The sequence below is a fragment of the Crotalus tigris genome, unplaced genomic scaffold, assembly GCF_016545835.1.
Source record: "Crotalus tigris isolate CLP2741 ecotype Arizona unplaced genomic scaffold, ASM1654583v1 scf7180000018838.1047803, whole genome shotgun sequence".
Classification (NCBI taxonomy): Eukaryota; Metazoa; Chordata; class Lepidosauria; order Squamata; family Viperidae; genus Crotalus; species Crotalus tigris.
In genome coordinates, this window is record NW_024097227.1 from 171,726 (window position 1) to 192,186 (window position 20,461).

General features: G+C 35.5%; 1 protein-coding gene across 2 annotated transcripts in view; it reads right to left on the minus strand.

Annotated features, from left to right (window-relative positions):
* Window positions 1–3,971: 3,971 nt before the first annotated feature.
* Window positions 3,972–20,461, minus strand: part of TRIM33 (tripartite motif containing 33) — a 101,367-nt gene continuing 84,877 nt past the window's right edge. The window contains exon 21 of one of the 2 annotated variants that reach the window (XM_039356940.1): window positions 3,972–4,020. In XM_039356940.1, the coding sequence (XP_039212874.1) occupies window positions 4,002–4,020 (19 nt within the window). In that variant the 3' untranslated portion in view covers window positions 3,972–4,001. Of the gene's footprint in view, window positions 4,021–10,137; window positions 11,164–20,461 lie in introns of those variants that run through there. The other variant, XM_039356939.1, reaches the window with a different exon arrangement.

The following is a 20,461-nucleotide window of genomic DNA, read 5'->3' on the forward strand; positions in this document are numbered from 1 at the left end:
ACTGTCTTGAATGCATTTGGGTCAATATAAAAGGGGGAAAAAATGACATTGCCATAGGTGTATACTACAAGCCACCCAACCAAACAGAGGAAATAGATGAACTTTTTGCTATTCAGCTAACTAAGGTATGTAGGAAGCACATCACAATAGTAATGGGGGACTTTAACTCTGACATCAACTGGGAGACAAACTCTGCACCAAGTGGAAGATCAAACAGGTTCCTGGCAAACCTAACAAATAACTTTGTCTCCCAAAAAGTAGAGAAGGGAACTAGGGGATTAGCCATTTTGGATCTAATTCTCACTAACAGAAGATGTTGAAGCCATAGGAACCCTGGGAGGAAGTGATCATGCAATATTGGAATTCAACATTATGGAAGCACAATCAATAGAACACAGTCAAACTAGAGTCTTGGACTTCAAGAGAGCTAATTTCAATAAACTTAGAGAGGGCTTGGGAAGGATTCCATGGATGAGAATCCTCAAGGGGAAAACAACTCAAGAGGCTTGGGAAATTTTGAAAAATGAGATAATAAAAACCCAGTCTAGCACAATACCAACAAAGAGGGAAAATAACAGCTATCAAAAAAACCAGCATGGCTGCATAAAGAACTCTCTAACAAATTGAAAGATAAAAAGGACAAGTATAGAAAGTGGAAAGGGACACATAACTAAGTCAGAATATCAGCAAATAGCCCAAGCCTCCAAAGATGAAGTGAGGAAAGCCAAGGCTCAAAATGAACTAAGGCTTACGACCAAAGTCAAAAATAACAAAAAAGAGCTTCTTTCAACAAAAAACAAGAAAAAAGTGAAAGAAATGATTGGTCCATTAGTGGGTGAAAGTGGCAAGAAGGTGACAAGAAACAGGGAGAAAGCAGAACTATTTAACTCATTTTTTGCATCTGTCTTTATACAAAGGGAAAAAACAGATCAACCTATCAAAAATAGTGCCATAAAAAACAGAATAGAAACACAAGTTAAGATAGGCAAGAAAATGGTAAGTGAGCACCTGTCCAGTCTAGACAGGTTCAATTCGCCAGGACCAGATGGATTACACACCAAGGTTCTCAAGGAACTGGCAGATATGATCTCGGAACCACTGAACTATATTTTTCAAAGATCCTGGAGCACAGGGGAACCACCAGAGTTCTGGAAAAGAGCTGATGTAGTTCCCATCTTCAAAAAAGAGAAAAAATTGGACCCAGGAAATTACAGACCTATCAGCCTGATCTTAATACCTAGGAAGATCCTGGAAAAGATAATCAAACAACGAAGCAGCGAATACCTAGAGGCAAACAAAGTCATTACTAAAAGCCAACATGGGTTTGTCAAAAATAGATCAAACCAGACAAATCTTATTGCATTCTTTGACCAAGTGACAAAATTAGTGGATCAGAGGAATTCTATAGACATAATTTACTTGGTAAGGCATTTGATGGAGTAGATCACAACCTAGTACTTGACAATATAGAAAAATGTGGGGTAGACAGAATCACCACCAGATGGATCCATAGCTGGCTGACTGGCCGTACTCAGTGAGTGGTCCTCAATGGAACTGCATCTATATGGAGGGAAGTGTGTAGTGGGGTGCCCCAGGGCTCTGTTCTGGGTCCAGTGCTCTTCAACATCTTCATCAACGATTTGGACGAAGGGATAGATGGGGAACTCATCAAATTTGCAGACGACACCAAGCTGGCAGGAATAGCCAACACTCCAGAAGACAGGCTTAAGATAAAGAAGGATCTGGACAGACTTGAACACTGGGCACTAACTAACCAAATTCAATGGTGAAAAAAGGAAGGTTCTACATTTAGGCAAGAAAAACCAAATGCACAGATATAGTGTAGGGGGTACCTTACTCAATAGTAGTAACTGTGAGAGGGACCTAGTGGACAATCACCTAAATATGAGCCAGCAGTGTGCTGCAGCTGCCAAAAAGGCCAACACAGTGCTAGGCTGCATTAACAGAGGAATAGAATCAAGATCACATGAAGTATTAATACCACTTTACAATGCCTTGGTAAGGCCACACTTGGAATACTGCATCCAGTTTTGGTCACCGCAATGTAAAAAAGATGTTGAGACTCTAGAAAAAGTACAGAGAAGAGCAACAAAGATGATTAGGGAACTGGAGGCTAAAACATATAAGGAACGGCTGCTGGAATTGGGTATATCTAATTTAATGAAGAGAAAGACGAGGGGGGACATGATAGCAGTGTTCCAATATCTCAGGGGCTACTACAAAGAAGAGGGTGTCAAGCTATTTTCCAAGGCGCCTGAAGGCAGGACAAGAAGCAATGGGTGGAAACTAAGCAAGAGAGAAGCAACCTAGAACTAAGGAGAAACTTCCTGACAGTTAGAACAATTAACCAGTGGAACAACCTGCCTCCAGAAGCAGTGAATGCTCCAACATTGGAGGTTTTTAAGAAGAGACTGGACAGCCATTTGTCTGAAATGGTATAGGGTTTCCTGCCTGAGCAGGGGGTTGGACTAGATGACCTCCAAGATCCCTTCCAACTTTACTATTATTATTATTATTATAAACCATCATTGTGGTGATGACTAGCAACAACACATCTAAAATATACTTACTTAAGATTAGACTAAGAATCAAGAAGCAAACAATACCCAATCAAGGAACTGCAAACAAACAGTGAACAACAGCCCAATCAAGGAACCACTAAGACCACTCAGATATAAAAGGGTTGATGACTTGCATGTTTTCTACAGCATTAAATGAGGCTGTACAATAACCGATTAATTTAACCAGAGCTGGCAAAGAGCATGTTTGCTTTCTCAGGGCTTTTAGTGACCTGGCTGCAATCCAATGGGTTTCTTCATGGGTAGAAACTTGGAGAAAGATACTGTATTTTTCAAAGTTGTTCTGCTTAGTCCAGTATACATACATTAAAAAACAGTCCAACCAATATTTGACCTCAGCTTTTGCATGTTCTGTAGCACTATGATTCAAAGTTTTTTTTTAAAAAAAAAAACTACTAAACTGAATCAGATATAAAATAAAATCATCAGAAATAATAAAAAGTAATATAGAGTTTTTCTGTATATGAAGCTATTTATTGTGGAATGTTGAATTTTTCAGCATTCTGCTCTTGATATGGTCAAAAATCAGGATGAAGCCACTGATGAACCAGTTGTTGAACAAAACAATATCAACGTTATTTTCTTTTTTTAAAAGTCTACTACCCAATAACTAGGAAAATCCATATCTACATTAGTTCACTGAGAACTAAAGAAAATCAAACAATGACCCCGTGGCTGATTTTTTAAAACTGGGATTTCTGATCCCAGATCCCCATATCACATCTATTAATTATTTGATCAAATTTAGAAAGCTAACCATGTCTCAAATGGCTCCTGGCCTCTACAAATTTTAAAAGGGGAGGAACAAATAAAAAAAGAAAAGTATATTCCAACAAACACACATTGCATTATGAAAACCCACCAAGGGCTCAATATCTTAAAGATCTCTGGTAGGATTTTACTTTAAGTGCCATGTGAAAAAAAAACCCACAACACTCTCACCAAATCCCGTTATATTAAACCACAGGCATTGACATAGTTTCTGGGAAGACCAAAGACATTATACTGGGTTTTCTCTTCTCTTCCATTTAAAAAAAAACCTATATACAATCAATCTGAACATTATATGAGTCCGTGGCATGAACCTGAGGTTTCCCAGGGCCATGTGTATTTGAGTATAAAAACACTCCTACTGTGAGTACTGTTCAAAAAGGGCATCCAGATGACAATGGAGAGAAACCTCTATAGAAAGACCTTCCTATCTTTCTTTGGATCCTTCTATTGCTGTTGCTTTTCAGAAACATCAAAATTTCTCACCTCACTAAAACAAAGTCTTCATCCCCAAAATCAAAAGGAACTTCATGCTTAAATTAGAACTTCAATAACAGCATTGTTATGGCCACTTAAAAGGGCCATAGTTGTCATCCATAGATTTTCTTCTCTCTCTCTTCTTTTATCTGATCATGAAATTTGCTTCCACCTGAAAAGAGGCCAAATCAGATAGGGTGATTATTATTAGGCAGCAGATTAAGTTGATTAATCTATTATGCTAACTCCTTATAATTAAATTTGGGGGTAAAGGAAATGATAAGAAACCCAGCAGAAACAGAATTATACTATTTAGGGCACCCACAAAGACAGCAAGAGAATTGATTTCCAGTGGCAAAAATTGAAGCTTATCCTAAGAACTCCCATTGTAATCTAGAATGTATATTCAGATATCAACTTCTTTCATAAATATTTTCCTTGTAAAACAATAAATATTACAGATTATTAACATTTATTTTAATGTTGAAGCCAACATATACTGTAAACCACCAGTATTCCACACTTTTTGCCTTCTTCGTGTTATATTCCAGCAGGATAAGTATGCTCCAGATCCTCTTGATTAAATAGTGTTGGGACCCAGGAAGCATGCTTTTTCTGAAGCAGTACTTGTCCTCTGGAATGAGATTCCCCCACCCCCAAAGATCCATGCAGTTTCCATGGCATTCTGGAAGTTTCCTTGAAAACCTAGCTATGCTCCATGGTTAGAGTGGACAGGATTTTCTTCTTGATGATGTTCTATATTTTAATATGTTGTCAGAATTGTCCTTTGGCAATTATTTTGGAGCCAGGTTTTTTTCTTTTTTGGAGGGGGTCTAATTTAATGTATTTTTTTTTTCTACATTGCTCTTTATTTTTGTGCCCAGAGTCAGCTGGAGTCAGGCAGCACTGAAACTGAATAAATACATTTAATTAATTAAATTTTCATGGAGCAACATGTAATGTGGATCCGTATTGTTATTCTTCCCAGTGAGATTGGAGTTTATATGTCTCATTTTTATGAGAAAGAAATCTTGTTGTTGTTAAACTATATGACATATGACAGAATCTCTTTAAAGTTTTTGAAAACTCTGAGAAAATGATTTGAGGTTTCAACTTCATGGATCTCATTAGAACTTTTTATGACATAGAATTCCTTTTAAACCAATTTCAGTAACTTCTCAGGATTCAGATAAAAAAATTAAGTCATAGGTTGGTAAAATTGCTAAGAGAAATTACATGTTGCTAAAAATAGAAAGTATGATCTTTCTAGATTGTTTTGATAGCATATGAACAAATTGACATATATTACAATCTCTGATAGAAGGTCCCCATTAACCAATCCTTTTCACTGAAAATTTTGAGAAAATCATCTAACAGTATTTTATAATGAATCTTTCTGTTGATTTATTGCCCTTATTTTCTAAGACTTGTAAGTCAATGCCACATTGATTCAGCTTCTCTTGTTAATTTCCATGTTTGTTATCATAAAAACATGGAAAATTAAAAATACAATTGTTTTTGCATCATATGTATTGAAAAATATGGAAAATTGCTTTCACTAAATATTTATTACAAAGAAAAGAATCTTTAAAAAATCTTCAGTGAAAGCTAAATTTACTCATATTATCTCACCATTTACGAACAAGGTTTTTTCTTATTAGAGTGCTTTCATCTGTACAAATGTCACTCTAAACAGAAATATTGAATAGGTGGGTATATGTCTAATAGACATTAGACATAGATGTCATATTTTTCAAAAAATGCCTAACCTTGTTTATTACCACAATAGTTCTTGTATTAAGCGATACAATGGTTCTTCTTTTAGTCTTTTTTTATTTTGATGTCATGTATATAATCCCAATCACTCTCAATGGGATACAAATTATAATACAAGAGACATATTACTGTAAAAAATTAAAGGTATATGAGTATAAAAGGCATTAATATTGTTTAAATAATGTTCCCATACTGTACTGTAGGTTAAACTAAATTATACAAATAAGATATTATTTATTATTTCTGTTAAGTATCTTGCTCTTCTTAATGTTTTCATTATAAAAACAGTTCATAAGGGAACTCTTAAATATTCCCTAAAGTAATGATTTGGATCTGAACCAAACTTAGTAAGGCATAAACATTTGAGTATGATATCATCATGAACCTGTCATTTTGAAGTATTATAAATGTAGATCAAGTCTGCATAAAGAAATTATACATAATAAGCTCTTCCTGGACTTAGATATAATAAGTAAACATTCTGCCTACAGTATGTCTGATTTTTGAAATTCATCAACTTAAATTCTCATCTACTTTACTAAGTTCAGCAAAAAGCACAGATTGTTGGAGCCATCATTAGGAAAATGCAAAGGGCAACCCATTTATCACTATTATTTAGTGTCTCTTTGTGCAACCAGGATCACCAGTTTCTTTCTCTGCCTGAAATGCATGAGCAGTTGAGATTTTATGCCCACTAGCCAATGAAAAGGTAAGGGCCTCAAGTTCCAACATCAGTTGGAATTTTAATTGCTGTTTTTAGTGGAACAACAAATAAAAGAAGGCAAAGCATCTGCCCAGCATGGCAGGAAGAATGTCCATTGAACACAAAATACTCTCTCCAGTAGCTTGGGTTAGTTTGACAGAGTGCCATCTTTTGCAATTGCTTTCTTGGCAATTGAGGGGCTCAAATAAGGGTAAATATAAGGTGACAATATCCCAACAGGCATTCAAAACAACTCAACGTCATTTGAATACTTCAGCCTTGCAACAGGTACAAAAAGGGTAGAACACAACATACTAGTTATAGCTAGTTAGATAGCTAGAGCAGATTTCCTGCACTAACAGACAACTAAACCCAACAAGCTTTAAGTATCCTTCTATACAATTAGTAAAAATCCTTATTTAGCTTTCTGGAGTTTTGAATACCTTTCCATGAAATGTGATCAGAATTTCACCTGGGTTCTAGTGATATATAAAGAGTCCAAATAAACAAAGTTATTGTTTAGTATTTGATTTTTTTTGTTTCATGTAAAAAAGTAGTCATTCCCCAAATTCAACTAGTTTAGTTAAAGGTTTAACTAGGGCCAGTTGTGTGGACATTTCATCAGGGCTGCTTTAGTTCAGCTGGGCCCATATATACATTTTTATAAACAGAAGATCCCCTCATCATAGCAAAGTTATCAGTACTCAGATTCTAGAGCAGTGGTTCTCAACCTTTCTAATGCCGCGACCTCATAATATATTTCCCCATATTGTGGTGACCCCCCAACCACTTATACATCACCGGGTGCCAGGGGCGTGGCCAAAGAAAAGGGGGAAAATGGTGGACAGCCTTGTTTGGCGACCCCCGTGAAATGGTCGTTCGACCCCAAATGGGGTCCCGACCCACAGGTTGAGAACCACTGTTTTAGAGGAACATAATGCATGCTCAAAAATTCTGTTAAAATATCATTGATGCTTACCAGTCTGAAAAAAGTTACAAAGTCTTATCTTAAACTCTGAGGCTGTCTCAATCCACAGTGAGACTCATTCACAGAGCAAAGGTGATGTTCTTTCTTCCCATCCTGGAGAGGAAAGTGCTACTCTACAAGCTTACAATTTCCCATGACCCAGCAACAAAGCCGGTACATTCTCTTCAGGCCAGTGAATGTTTCTCCTTTTCCAAGGTTGGGAAAAAAATGCAGCTCTATGTTTAATAGAGTTCACTGGGAAAGCACTTAATTCCTTCTGAGTGCCAGAAATCACATTGTGGTTAACCTTGGGATAATTTCCAGCATCTGTAAGAAGAGTAGTGTCATTGCAATGAAAGTAATCACTAGTACGTGAAGTTCTTTCCCGTACATGTTGCATTAGCTGAGGAATTTAATTGGTATCAACAATCATAGACAGTAGCTAGATTTATTTTTGCATAACAATAACAATAACAAAACAATAACAATAGAGTTGGAAGGAACCTTGGCAGTGGTGGGATTCAGCCAGTTCGTACCAGTTCGGCAGAAGCGGTAGCTAATTTTTTGTTGCCCAGGCCCAGAATGGACTTTCTGAAGTGGCATCCACACAGAGAACTAGTTGTTCACATATTTGAATATCACCACTGGACCTTGGAGGTCTTCTAGTAGAACCGCCTGCTCAGGCAGGAAACCCTATACCATTTCAGACAAATCATTGTCCAGTCTCTTCTTAAAAACTTCCAGTGTTGGAGCATTCACAGCTTCTGGAAGTAGATTGTTCCACTGATTAATTGTTCTGTCAGGAAATTTTTTCTTAGTTCTAGATTGTTTCTCTCTTTGATTAGTTTCCATCCATTGTTTCTTGTCCTGCCTTCTGATGCTTTGGAGAATACCTTGACACCCTCTTCTTTGTGGCAACCTCTGAGATATTGGAACACTACTATCATGTCACCCCTAGCCTTTCTCTTCATTAAACTAGACATACCCAATTCCATCAACTGCTCTTTATATGTTTAGCCCCCAGTCCCCTAATCATCTTTGTTATTCTTCTCTGTACTCTTTATAAAGTCTCAACATCTTTTTTACATCGTGGTGACCAAAACTGGATGCAGTATTCCATGTGTGGCCTTATCAAGGCATTATAAAATGGTATTAACACTTCACATGATCTTGATTCTATCCCTCTGTTAATGCAGCCTAGCACTGTGTTGGCCTTTTTGGCAGCTGCAACACATTGCTGGCTCATATTTAAGTGATTGTCCACTAGGACTCCAAGATCCCTCTCACAGTTACTACTATGAGCAAGGGACTGTACCTGTGCATTTGATTTTTCTTGCCTAAATGTAGAACCTTACTTTTTTCACCATTGAATTTCATTTTGTTAGATAGCGCCCAATGTTCAAGTTTGTCAAGATCCTTCTGTATCTTAAGCCTGTCTTCTGGAGTGTTGGCTATTCCTGCCAGCTTGGTGTCGTCTGCAAATTTGATGAGTTCCCCATCTATCCCTTCATCCAAAATGGAAGCAAAGATTGGGCTGGAACAAGATGGAGGTTCCATTGAGAAGGGATGCCTCAGCATTCAGTTAACAGAGTACCTTCATGCCAAGGTAACCTGACATTTAGATCTAGTCATTGAAGTGGTACAACCAATTACTGAATCTAAGGAGGCAATTATTTTTCACACTGGCACATCTCATGTTAGATGACTTTGTTTATGAAATAAATGATATTAGGAACAGACTTCGTTACCTATTCATTCAGACTTCTATATTAGTCAGCCTCATATGAACTTCAGGGAGCATTACGCAAAAATGAGGACATACTTTTTCATACAACTGCAGATATAATATTTTATTTCCATAGAAGTTATTTATGAAATAAAATATCTAAAAACAGCATGATGCATGCAAAGATCAGGGCAAAAATATGATTAATGAATCAGGCTTCATTAATTTTCTAGAATCTCATATTACATGGTAGAAATAAGTCTGCTTCTTTTGTACTTAATGCAAATCATAAACAAACAAATAAATAAATAGCCAGCAAAATACCCTTCACTTTTTGAAGTTGGGACATGTTGATAATCCCAATTTTCACATCCAGAATAATTTAATTATCTAGTTCAAACCACAGTTTAAAATACCTATTACAAATACAGGTACGGTACTCATTTAGTGGGTACAACTGGAACTAGCAATCAGGTCATTAAGCAACGCAGAAAGCATACTTATGATGTTACTTCAGTTTTCCTTTGCCTTACAGACCTTGTAATTTTGTAATTTGAAACCAATCAGTTAATAGTATTTCTATATGCTTTCATCACAGGAAAGATTTTAGAAGCCAATGTGAGACAAATTAACATATGTGCCAGAAAACCTGGTCCCAAATTATTCTACTTTTCATGACTAATTTTTTTCTTTACTATTTTATGTTTTTATTTTGTTTTTAATAATTGGTAGCTGCTCAGACTCATGTATTTGAGATGGCTGACCTACAAATTGAATAAACATAATAAAATCAGCATCTTAAAGTTGACTAGAAATGAATAAAAAAGACATTATCTACACTATCTTTAAACACAAGTTCACATAGCACATATGCCATCTAAATTTTGGCAGCATAATTAAGAAATTGAATAGTGACACTGGCTATCTTTATCTTAATGCTAATTGTAGAATGATAATGGTAATGATAACATATTACACCATGTTTCCATCAATTTCTACATGCCAAGCCAAATCTTTGTCCTGAGCAGACACTCCTATAAATACCTTGTATTAGCAATTAACCACAGTAAACAACTAACATAAATTTCTAACCATCTTTATTAGCATACTGGGAATCTTTCTCAAAGAATCACAGAAAGAAACATAAAGGGAACACAAGCAGCATCTAGTGGACAAGACTTGGCACAAATGTCTTGTTCACAGAGCTGAACAGAGAAGTTTCATTAGGGTAGCCCACACTTTCCAACATGGTGATACCCAAAACTCAGCATTGCAATTCCAGTAATACATTGTTAGCATAGCTAGTGATTATTTGGCACTGACCTCCAAACAGAGGAGGGAAAAAGGGAGGAGAAAAAATCAGCACCACCGCTTAATATCTGTCCCCCAATTGCCTCATTTGCAATATATATCTAGATGGTTAATAATAGGTTATACAATTTAATATAAAACTTAATAGATAACTACTTCCAGTTCTCCATTTGAGCATAAGTGAAATTTGCTTTTCTATGACTTCAGGTTTCCATGACTTCACCTTTATTTAGTTGATTTTTCATTTCAATGTTTGCCAAAATAATGGCACAACTTAAAACTGGGTCTGCACCAGGGTTGTAACCACCCCCTGGACGATTGAGCAAAGACCTCTAGTATTAATCAAGTAAGATTACATACTGTTTTCCATCATTTGGTCCACATTATAAAAGAAAGGAGGCAGATCTTTTGAATATTTTTTTATTTTATTCTCTGGTTAGGTTTATTCGTGCATGACTAAGTCCTACTCATATAAGGGACGGAGAAGTCCCAATTCTCTAGATGTGTTGATACTATAGCTTCTAGAACTCCTAAACAGCATAAGGAAGAATGTAATTCAAACAGACTGCTTGATGTGAATCAGACTGTAGTTCATTAAATATATACATCCATTCCTGTTCCAATAAGCCAACTAAACCTTATATTGAGAGATAATTTCTTCATATAGAATTTCTTATTCTATTCCTTTAGACATGAAGAGACACAAAGGGGTCCATTTGAAGGATTTGCATGTTGCCAGAATTCATACTTTTCTTCTTGGATAAGTTACAAAGACCCCCATTTTCTCTTCCTACCACTTGTCAATGGGGGAATAGTAAGACCTTGGCAAAATCTAGGAAAGAACACAAAGGCATATTAGAAAAAATGGAAATTTTCACCATGAAAAAATACTTGCCTGGGATCATCCATGTCCTGAAAATATATCTTTAAAATGTATAATATTCTTCACTAGGAAAAGATTTAACTGCAGTTCCTTAAATGCAGTCATAAAATATATATTAATACTTGTTCTTTCGGGCTTATGTCCACTTCAAAGATTTACTATGTCTGCATGAATTTAAAATATCTTATGAAAGTTTCCTCAGAATAAATTCTACTGTATCTAAATGTGCTTACTTGGCTCTAAAAGACTAAAAGAGCCCAGATCTTTCCTAGCATAAAATGCTTTAAATTCCATAATAACCTCTCTCAACATGTAAGATATATTAAAACTCCAAACCTGAATATATCAAACTATCATCTACTTCCAACTGGAAGATACCAGACTGAGAAAATCTGCTCTAAAATCACATTTCTATCAGACTTACAATTTGATTTTAAAAACTTTTTTAAAAACAGTAAATACCATGCTTATCTGAAAGGTATATAACATGGAATTCTACCTCCCAAATAAGATTGGACAGATATAGTTTTCCAGTATCTCAACAAATATAAAGATCACCCTCTCATTTCAAATTATTACGTTATTGGGGGAAAATAGTCTTTTTTCAGACAAATAGAATTACTAATATCAGATTATTAAGTAAAGAGGCCAATAAAACAGGCCTTGAAGGAATCATGAAAATGTACAGCTTTTGCCACTAAAATGGACATGTTTGTGTGATTTTTAAAAAAGTATTAATATTTATAAACCAATGATTCTTGGCATGTGTAAAGAAGATTCTCATGTAACAATAATCTTCAAAATATACAATATAGTGGTATCAGATGGTCACCTCTCATCCTGAGTAGGCATCAGAACCATCCATAAACTTATCTACAAGGGAAGGTCTTTATAAATTTCTTAAATATCAAGATTGAGGGAACCAAATGTTTATCCAGGGCCACCATATTTTATGGCCTGTCATAGAAAAGATGTGTCTTTTAGTCCACTGACCTCTCGTTTTCCATGCAGTTGGGACATTAAGCTAGACTTTCTCCAGAATCATTTGGACAAGATGGAGTACTGTAAGACTTTAAAAGTAATAACTAACCTTAAATCTAAATTGGGCCTGGAAGAACATAGTGATTATAAATGCTATTTAATGGTAGAGTCTCCTTGCCAACAATCTGGACATTGCATTCTGGATCAGTTGTGGCTTCCAAATCATCCAACTGCAAGCAAGAGTCACTGTCACCATTGCTCTGATCCAGACAGGGCAATGACTGATATAACTGGCAAAAAACAAACAAACCCTAATCTCTGTCCTACCTGCTTATACAGAAGAATCTCCAAGTCATGAAATAGGGGAAGTAGGATCCTGTCTAGAACCATAACTAGAACAGGTATTTCTAAACAGGTTGGGATGTTTATGAACAAACAGCACCTACCTTTTGCTAAAGTTTAGTTTTGTTTCGGAAGGACTCACTGGAGAAGAGCCTAGTACTGGGAAAGATTGAGGACAATAGAAGAAGGGGATGACAGAGAATGAGGTGGCTGGATGGAGTCACTGAAGCAGTAGGAGTGAGCTTAAATGGACTCCAGAAGATGGTAGAGGACAGGAAGGCCTGGAGGAACGTTGTCTATGGGGTTGCAATGGGTTGGACACGACTTCTCAACTAACAACAACAACAACAACAACTCCCTATTGAGTACCTGACAACCTCAAGAAGCCCACAATATTATCCGGAGTTGGGATGTACCCTGTACCAAAGAGTAGCCTCTGTTTCATATAACTATTAAATAACACAGGGAAGAGAACCTTAGTACATTCATATTCTTGAATGTGACAGATAAATAAAAATGAAAAACTGTAAAATGGATATATTCAGTCCTCCCTATCCTACATTTGTAGTTTATTAAATTTATGTATCACCCACTCACTCTGAAAAACTTGTAAGCTTTGGGCAACTTATAATTAAAAGTGAAGTGATGGTTTCTAGTTTGGATGAAGTATTTCATGTTTGAATGAGCTCATCTTTACCATGTTGCAATCACCTTAGTTTGTTATACTTTTTTTCCCATTCCCCAGTTGCAGGGAACCCAGAAGGAGCAGTAACTGGGGATGGTACCAAACAAGAGGAACAGGAAGAGGAACAGCCATGAGCTGGTATGAGCACATCTCTGATACTGATCTCACTTATCTATGCATAACTTTTGAGTTTACAAAGAAAGAATCAAGTTAAGTAGGTTAAGGGAGGGGATATTATTTGCAAGTTTTCTCCTTCTTCATTGTATCCAGCAGGAAATATCATAACGTTTCAGAAGGACAGTAGAAATGTTGAGTTCAACAGAATTGAAATAAAATAATTAAAAGTAAGGAAAAGTTACTTTTATATATATAGGGCCTTAGGTAAGTTCCATAATTTATCATGCCAAGCATGTCATTTTTGTTTAATTTCTTTATTAAAGATTTCCCATAATACAGTATTTCAAAGCCAAAATGGTTAATTTAAAAGCCTGAAAAAATAAAAATGCCAACAGTGGCTTATACAATTTATACTGCCACATAAAATGATTCATAATAATGTCAAAGTATGGGATAAAAAAAGCAAATTAAAGACAACATAAATAACAAGAGGTGTTTGCCCTTTTTTGATATATGTGGCATTACAACATGAGACAGTAGTACAAGTGAAAAACAAATACCAACATATGGGAACCGTATTCCTAAGAGCTATAAATTTAAGCATGACTAGGGAATCAAAAGAAACACAGGAGAAGAAAAGGAAAAAAAACAGAAGCAAATGAAGCTAACAATATTTTCTCAAATCAACCTCATCAATGAATTCTCAAATTATTCTTATCCTAATTGTTTTGCATACACACACACACATACACAAATGCATATATGTCCAAAATGGTCACTTCATCATAACCATCTTTTCCCACAAAGAAAGCCCTTCAAACTAAAAAAAAGTGACTTTTTAATTCTGAACAAAAATGAAAATACTTCACAATGGCCCTATTAAGAAAATGGCCTAGGGTTCAAACATTGTCCCTAAGTAATGTTTCTTATTTATAGTCATACACAAGGAGATTATTAGATAGATAGATAGATAGATAGATAGATAGATAGATAGATAGATAGATAACCTTTATTGCCATTTTTTTTACTGTGGGCACATTGTCAAGTTGATCCAATTCAGACATAACAAATTAGAGTTAGTTCAAACAAGGAAGGTGCAAAAGAAACTGGATTCTCCAATCTAGTCTTCTACCAATAGTTAATACATAAAATTCTAAGACAAATCCATTTTATTAATCATAAAGACATTTATGGCTCCCTCCCAAGGCTCCCTACAATGCAACTAAGTTGGCCTCAAAGTCTCAACTGCAGTAAGGGATGTAATTACCAGACAAAGACAACTTACTGTAATTTAATTCAATACACTCACTAAAGTTGAATGGGTGGCAGAGCATTTCCTCACCTGATAAAATTCAAGCTAGCTCAAGCTATGTTGTTTACATCGGCAGTCATTTTATGTTTTTAAAGGCAATTTGATAAACCAGTTCTCAGCTTGTTATTCCAAATCCCCAACTCCTTATCTATGTCCTAAATAGATATTAGCTCTGAAGGGATTTCTATCATGTGAATGCCTCCCTCCTGATAATGATTTAATAGGGGCAGGCACAAAGCTAGAACATTTTGTGTTTCAGGGTCAGAACAAAATAGCTTCGTTTAGAACATTCCAGGCTGGTTGCATTCCAGCAGAATAAAACTGGAGGCTGCCAAAATAATTAGTGTAGCAATAGAACAAATATCAAAGCATTTCTTATATTCTGGCCATAGGAAGCAATGGCATTTACCTGGTTTGGTGGAATTCTGTTTTCTGTTGCCCCTGGGTCACCATTATTAGCTGATGACTCAGATTCAGGACAAGAAACCATTAAAGTGTTGCTAACTCTAAAGCACCCTCACTCTTTTGCTTGTGTTAGAAAAGCAGCTTTTGCCTAGCAATTGGCTCTGCCTCGACTTCACTAGCCACAATGACACAAGCCGAGAAGTCCACATACTATCAATGTTGAGTCTTCCCATCATATCAGCATCCCAGCACCATAGATCTTGCCCTAGCCCTTTCTCTGACTAAATCAATGGCCCCTTCCCAGTCATGGAGTCTAAATCTGGACTTTTATAGGGTGGAAAAGGTGGGTATAACCTGAACGGGGAAGTGATAAAGTCCAGTTTGGATTTAAAGTGAAAAGAGCTCTTTCCATGTCCCTCTGTAACTTAGCATTAATTTATTAGTGTTTTCCCCCCAAATAAGCATACAGGCCTCACTGGGAAGTGGTGCTGGGAAATTTGGAGGAGGGGGAAATGTAATGGGAATGAATTAAAAAGTGGGGGTGGTAGAATTGGGAGAGGTGATTAAAGGAAGTAGACAAGATTCACCGTAAGGAAAGATGAAATGGCAACTTGTTTTTTAACTGGGTTAGAGTTCTCCCAACTTTCCCTTTGTAGTCCAACTGAAAAAGAGAAAATATAGTCCATTTTTCCCTCAAATGATCTTAAAAAACATGCCAACAGAATGGAAAGAAATTGGGGATGGGGAAAGGAAACTGCAAAAAAAATAACAATCAGGGGCCATGTTAACTGCATCCTAGAGAGAACACTGAGCCATCACTTCTTGAATACTTGCTCTTACAAACCAGGTTTGTGATATCTAAGATAGAAAATCACCTAATCATGAGCTTCTTGCCTATACCAGAGGAATCTCCCTGCAATGAATTAGGGATCATCCTCAGTTCATGGGATACCGTTTCTTCTATTCCTGAAAGATTCCATTCAGGATAATGTTAGGGTTTTCTACAATGGATGCAGTAAAAGTGCTACCCTCAATTTGCCAGCAAACTTGGAAAACTCAATAGTGGCCACAGGATTGGAAAAGGTCAGTTTACATTCCAATTCCAAAGAAAGGCAATGCCAGAGAATGTTCAAACTATCGCACCATTGCACTCATTTCACATGCAAGTAAAATTATGCTTAAAATCCTACAAACTAGACTCCAGCAGTATGTGGATCGAGAACTTCCAGAAGTACAGGCAGGATTTCGAAGAGGCAGAGGAACTAGAGATCAAATTGCCAACATACACTGGATCATGGAGAAAGCTAGGGAGTTCCAGAGAAACATCTACTTCTGCTTCATTGACTATGCTAAAGCCTTTGATTGTGTGGATCACAACAAATTGTAGCAAGTTCTTAAAGAAATGGGAGTACCAGACCATCTTATTTGTCTCTTGAGAAACCTATATTCGGGTCAAGAAGCAACAGTGAGAACTGGACACCAAACCAGTGATTGGTTCAAAATTGGGAAAGGAGTCCGGCAAGTCTGTAATCTGAATCAAAAGTTGGAATTAAGATTGCCGGGAAATATATCAACAACCTAAGATATGCAGATGATACCATTCTAATGGCAGAAAGTGAAGAGGAACTAAAGAGCCTCTTGATGCAGGTGAAGAAAGAGAGCACAAAGTTGGCTTGAAACTCAACATTAAGAAAACCAAGATCATGGCATCCGGTCCTCTCAATTCCTGGCAAATAGAAGGGGAAGAAATGGAGGGAGTGACAGATTTTATCTTCCTGGGCTCCAAGATCACAACAGATGGGGATTGCAGCCAAGAAATTAAAAGACGCTTGCTCCTGGGGAGAAAAACTGTGGCAAATCTAGACAGCATACTTAAAAGCAGAGACATCATCCTGCCAACAAAAGTATGTATAGTCAAGGCCATGGTTTTCCCAGTTGCAATGTATGGCTGTGAAGTTGGACCATAAGAAAAGCTGAGCGCCAAAGAATTGAGGCTTTTGAACTATGGTGCTAGAGAAGACTCCTGGGAGTCCCCTGGACTGCAAAGTGATCAAACTGGTCAATCCTAGAGGAGATCAACCCTGACTGCTCTTTAGAAGGCCAGATCCTGAAGTTGAAACTCAAGTACTTTGGTCACCTAATGAGAAGGAAGGACCCACTGGAGAAGCGCCTAATGCTGGGAAAGATTGAGGGCAATAGAAGAAGGGGATGACAGAGAATGAGGTGTCTGGATGGAGTCACTGAAGCAGTAGGCGTGAGCTTAAATGGACTCCAGAAGATGGTAGAGGACAGGAAGGCCTGGAGGAATGTTGTCCATTGGGTCTCGATGGGTTGGACAAGACTTTGCAACTAACGACAACAACAACTTTGTTGTATTTTATTTTATTATTGAAATTTTTTAAAAGACAAACTTTCACTCACTGAGCTACAGTTCACTAAAGCTAATGTTTTAAAATAAAATTTGTTAGTCTAAAAATGTGCTTTCCGATTCCAATTTTTGGTTTTCATACACTTTCATGGCCATCTATCTACAATGAGATACAGTATGTAGTATCATGACAGATTTTAAAATCACAGGTATAAATTGTTTGGAATCTATACTTAATAAACAAGCACATTGTAATATTATACTAACAAGAACATATAATACTGTATCTTTGGACCAAAACAAGTTTTAATAATTTTTAAGCTGAAAAGTCATCATAGAGATGTAAGATACATTAGGCAATTATATTTCTCCAGCTCAATCCAAATTTCTTCTTAGCAGAGAGATGGCAAATTTAATTAGAGGAGGATTAAATATAACATGCTAAATATAATGCTAAATACTGTAAAGTAAATTCAAATAGCTTTACTATCCTTATAAAATTGTAAAGCATTTGGTTGAGAGAAAAGTAATTTTGTTTGTTAAAAATGTTATGAAAAGGGGGTTGGATATGTTCAGTATTATAATTAATCAGATAATTATAAATCTTGCAAACTTGTAATGTTTGAATATGTTTTGCCAAACAAATCCCAAACACAACTACCAACATGATTTCAAACAAGTCAGGTAAATCATTCCTTTAACAAAATACATTGCTTGTATCACTTAAGTCAATTAAGAATATTTAAAGAACAGTATGCGTCTCTTCCATTTACTAGTAAGACATCAATATCATATAAATGTGTTATATTAAACACAACAGTTTCCTTTGATACTCTCAATATACTTTGAACAGTAAGCTTGATAAATCTCATTGGTTTTTTTCCTGACACAGAATTCAGAATGTTGTCAAAAATTTCTACTGAAATTATACTGTTAACAGATATAACTCTTCTAGAATGTGTGGATATGCAAACAGACATGTATAGAAAATCTGTAGTGATAAAACCCAGTAAGTCAAATATTTTTAAAGAAACTGGAGAAATCATAACGTGATATCCAAATGAATCATAGAGTTATTTGCCTACTGTATTTCTTAATGCATTTCTTAATGCAGCTTAAGGTATTATTCTATCTTATTATCAGCAACTAGGTTTATTACTGGAAAACACTGGAAACAAAACTGTGAGAAAATGCTTTGGTTCAAACATTAATACAAACAGACTGGAAAATTTTATCATCTAGACACATTCAAGCCATTTATTTACTATTGAATAACTATAATATTTAAAAGGTTACCTTTGTCTGCACAAATTATGTTTTAGACATAATTGGATCTTTAAATGTTTGCAGCTCTCCTTAGGAAAACATCAATAGCTATATACTCCAAATTAAGGGTTTATTTTTTTTTTCTTTTCAATTCGCTCTTAAGTAAGCTTTGGGTTCCTATACTTTGTACTGGTATTTTTTTTTTCAACCATTGTTTTTTATTTTAAAGTTAAAAATAAGACAATAAGAAATTTTGAATTCAAAGAACTACATTTCTGTCTATTTTAAATATATATTCTATCAATCAATTAAGTAAAATTTACCCCTCCAACTATTTATCATCTTTAATACCAAATATTATTACAAAAAATATCCTTTTACAGAATCATCTATTTCATTTGTTATTAAAACAATCCAAGTGTCAACAACCTTTTTAACCCATTCAGTGGAATTTTAAACCACATTTTTAAACCTAACTCTAGTTTTCTTTCTATGCCAAACCGGTTTCCAAGATATCTGATATCTGGACTGATATCTTTATTTTAATCAAGATAACTATTTTGTAATAGAGGGAGAAGAGGAGATATTTGTGATAAGAGAAATAAAAGTATTAATAAATGATGTATTAGTTTAAGCAATAGGCTATATTTAAAAAAAATGTAAGGATGTTGCTTTTTGGGATAATATATTTATTTTAGATAGAATCATCATGATAGAGAAAAGAGAAATGAGGGATGTCCAAAGTGTTAATATGTCTACATAAGCTTAATTGGAATGTGGTAATTTCTAAAATAATAAAGCTTAAAAACAGGATTTGGATTCTTATAATTGAAATGTGATTGATGACCAATTGAATTGATTGAGCTTGTTTTTATATAAATGTAATAATTTTAATTGGTAAAATAATATGTGGGAAATAGAGAGGGAACTTTTAAGGAATTAATTTTATTCTTGGATAATTGATAGCCCAGTCACCACGTTGTTTCTTAAGCACTTTTATGAAAAATGAAAAAAACAATAAAATTTCTTCAAAAAAAAAAGAAATTTTGAATTGTTTGAATGTTGAATTAAAAATTTCAATTTAAAATGCAAATTAAAATGCCTTGAAAATATTGAAGAATAATATTTGAACATTTACCAAACTTCAGAAATGTATAAGCCACATTTGGTTCCAGCATCAAAGAGTGAATCCATACAAGGATCTCATCATAGTCCTATCTTTCAGTGTTGAAGCATTTATTTCAGCTAATTCTATATGAATTCTATTTTCCAGATGCCAGAAAATGAGACAGCTTTGATTTCTCACATGTCTTCCTCTCTTTCACACATTTCTTCAAATCTCTAGTTGGAAATATGAGAGATTAAATTCAAAAACCACACAAACTAAATATGCCCATCCATTATTAAATAGAACCACCACAACACAATACCATCTAAATGAAATTCAGACTGGTTTTCATGGTACAATTCATGACATTGCAAAGAAAATCAACTTCGCTTATATCAGTTCCAACTGAGATCATCCCACAGAGCATTTAGAATAACCTTGATAGCAAAACCATAGCTGGTACCCAATTACAGATGGCAAAGTCATCTTTGCTGGTACCCAATTACAGATGGCAAAGTCATCTGAAAACAAAATAGCTTTATTCAGAAATAATAGCACTTTCTGTCCTACTTAAAAGCTTAGAATCATTGCCTTCTTAATTTCTGGAATTAATTTACTCCCACAATCTGCTAGAGATCACCTTCCCTGCTAGAGATAGCAAGG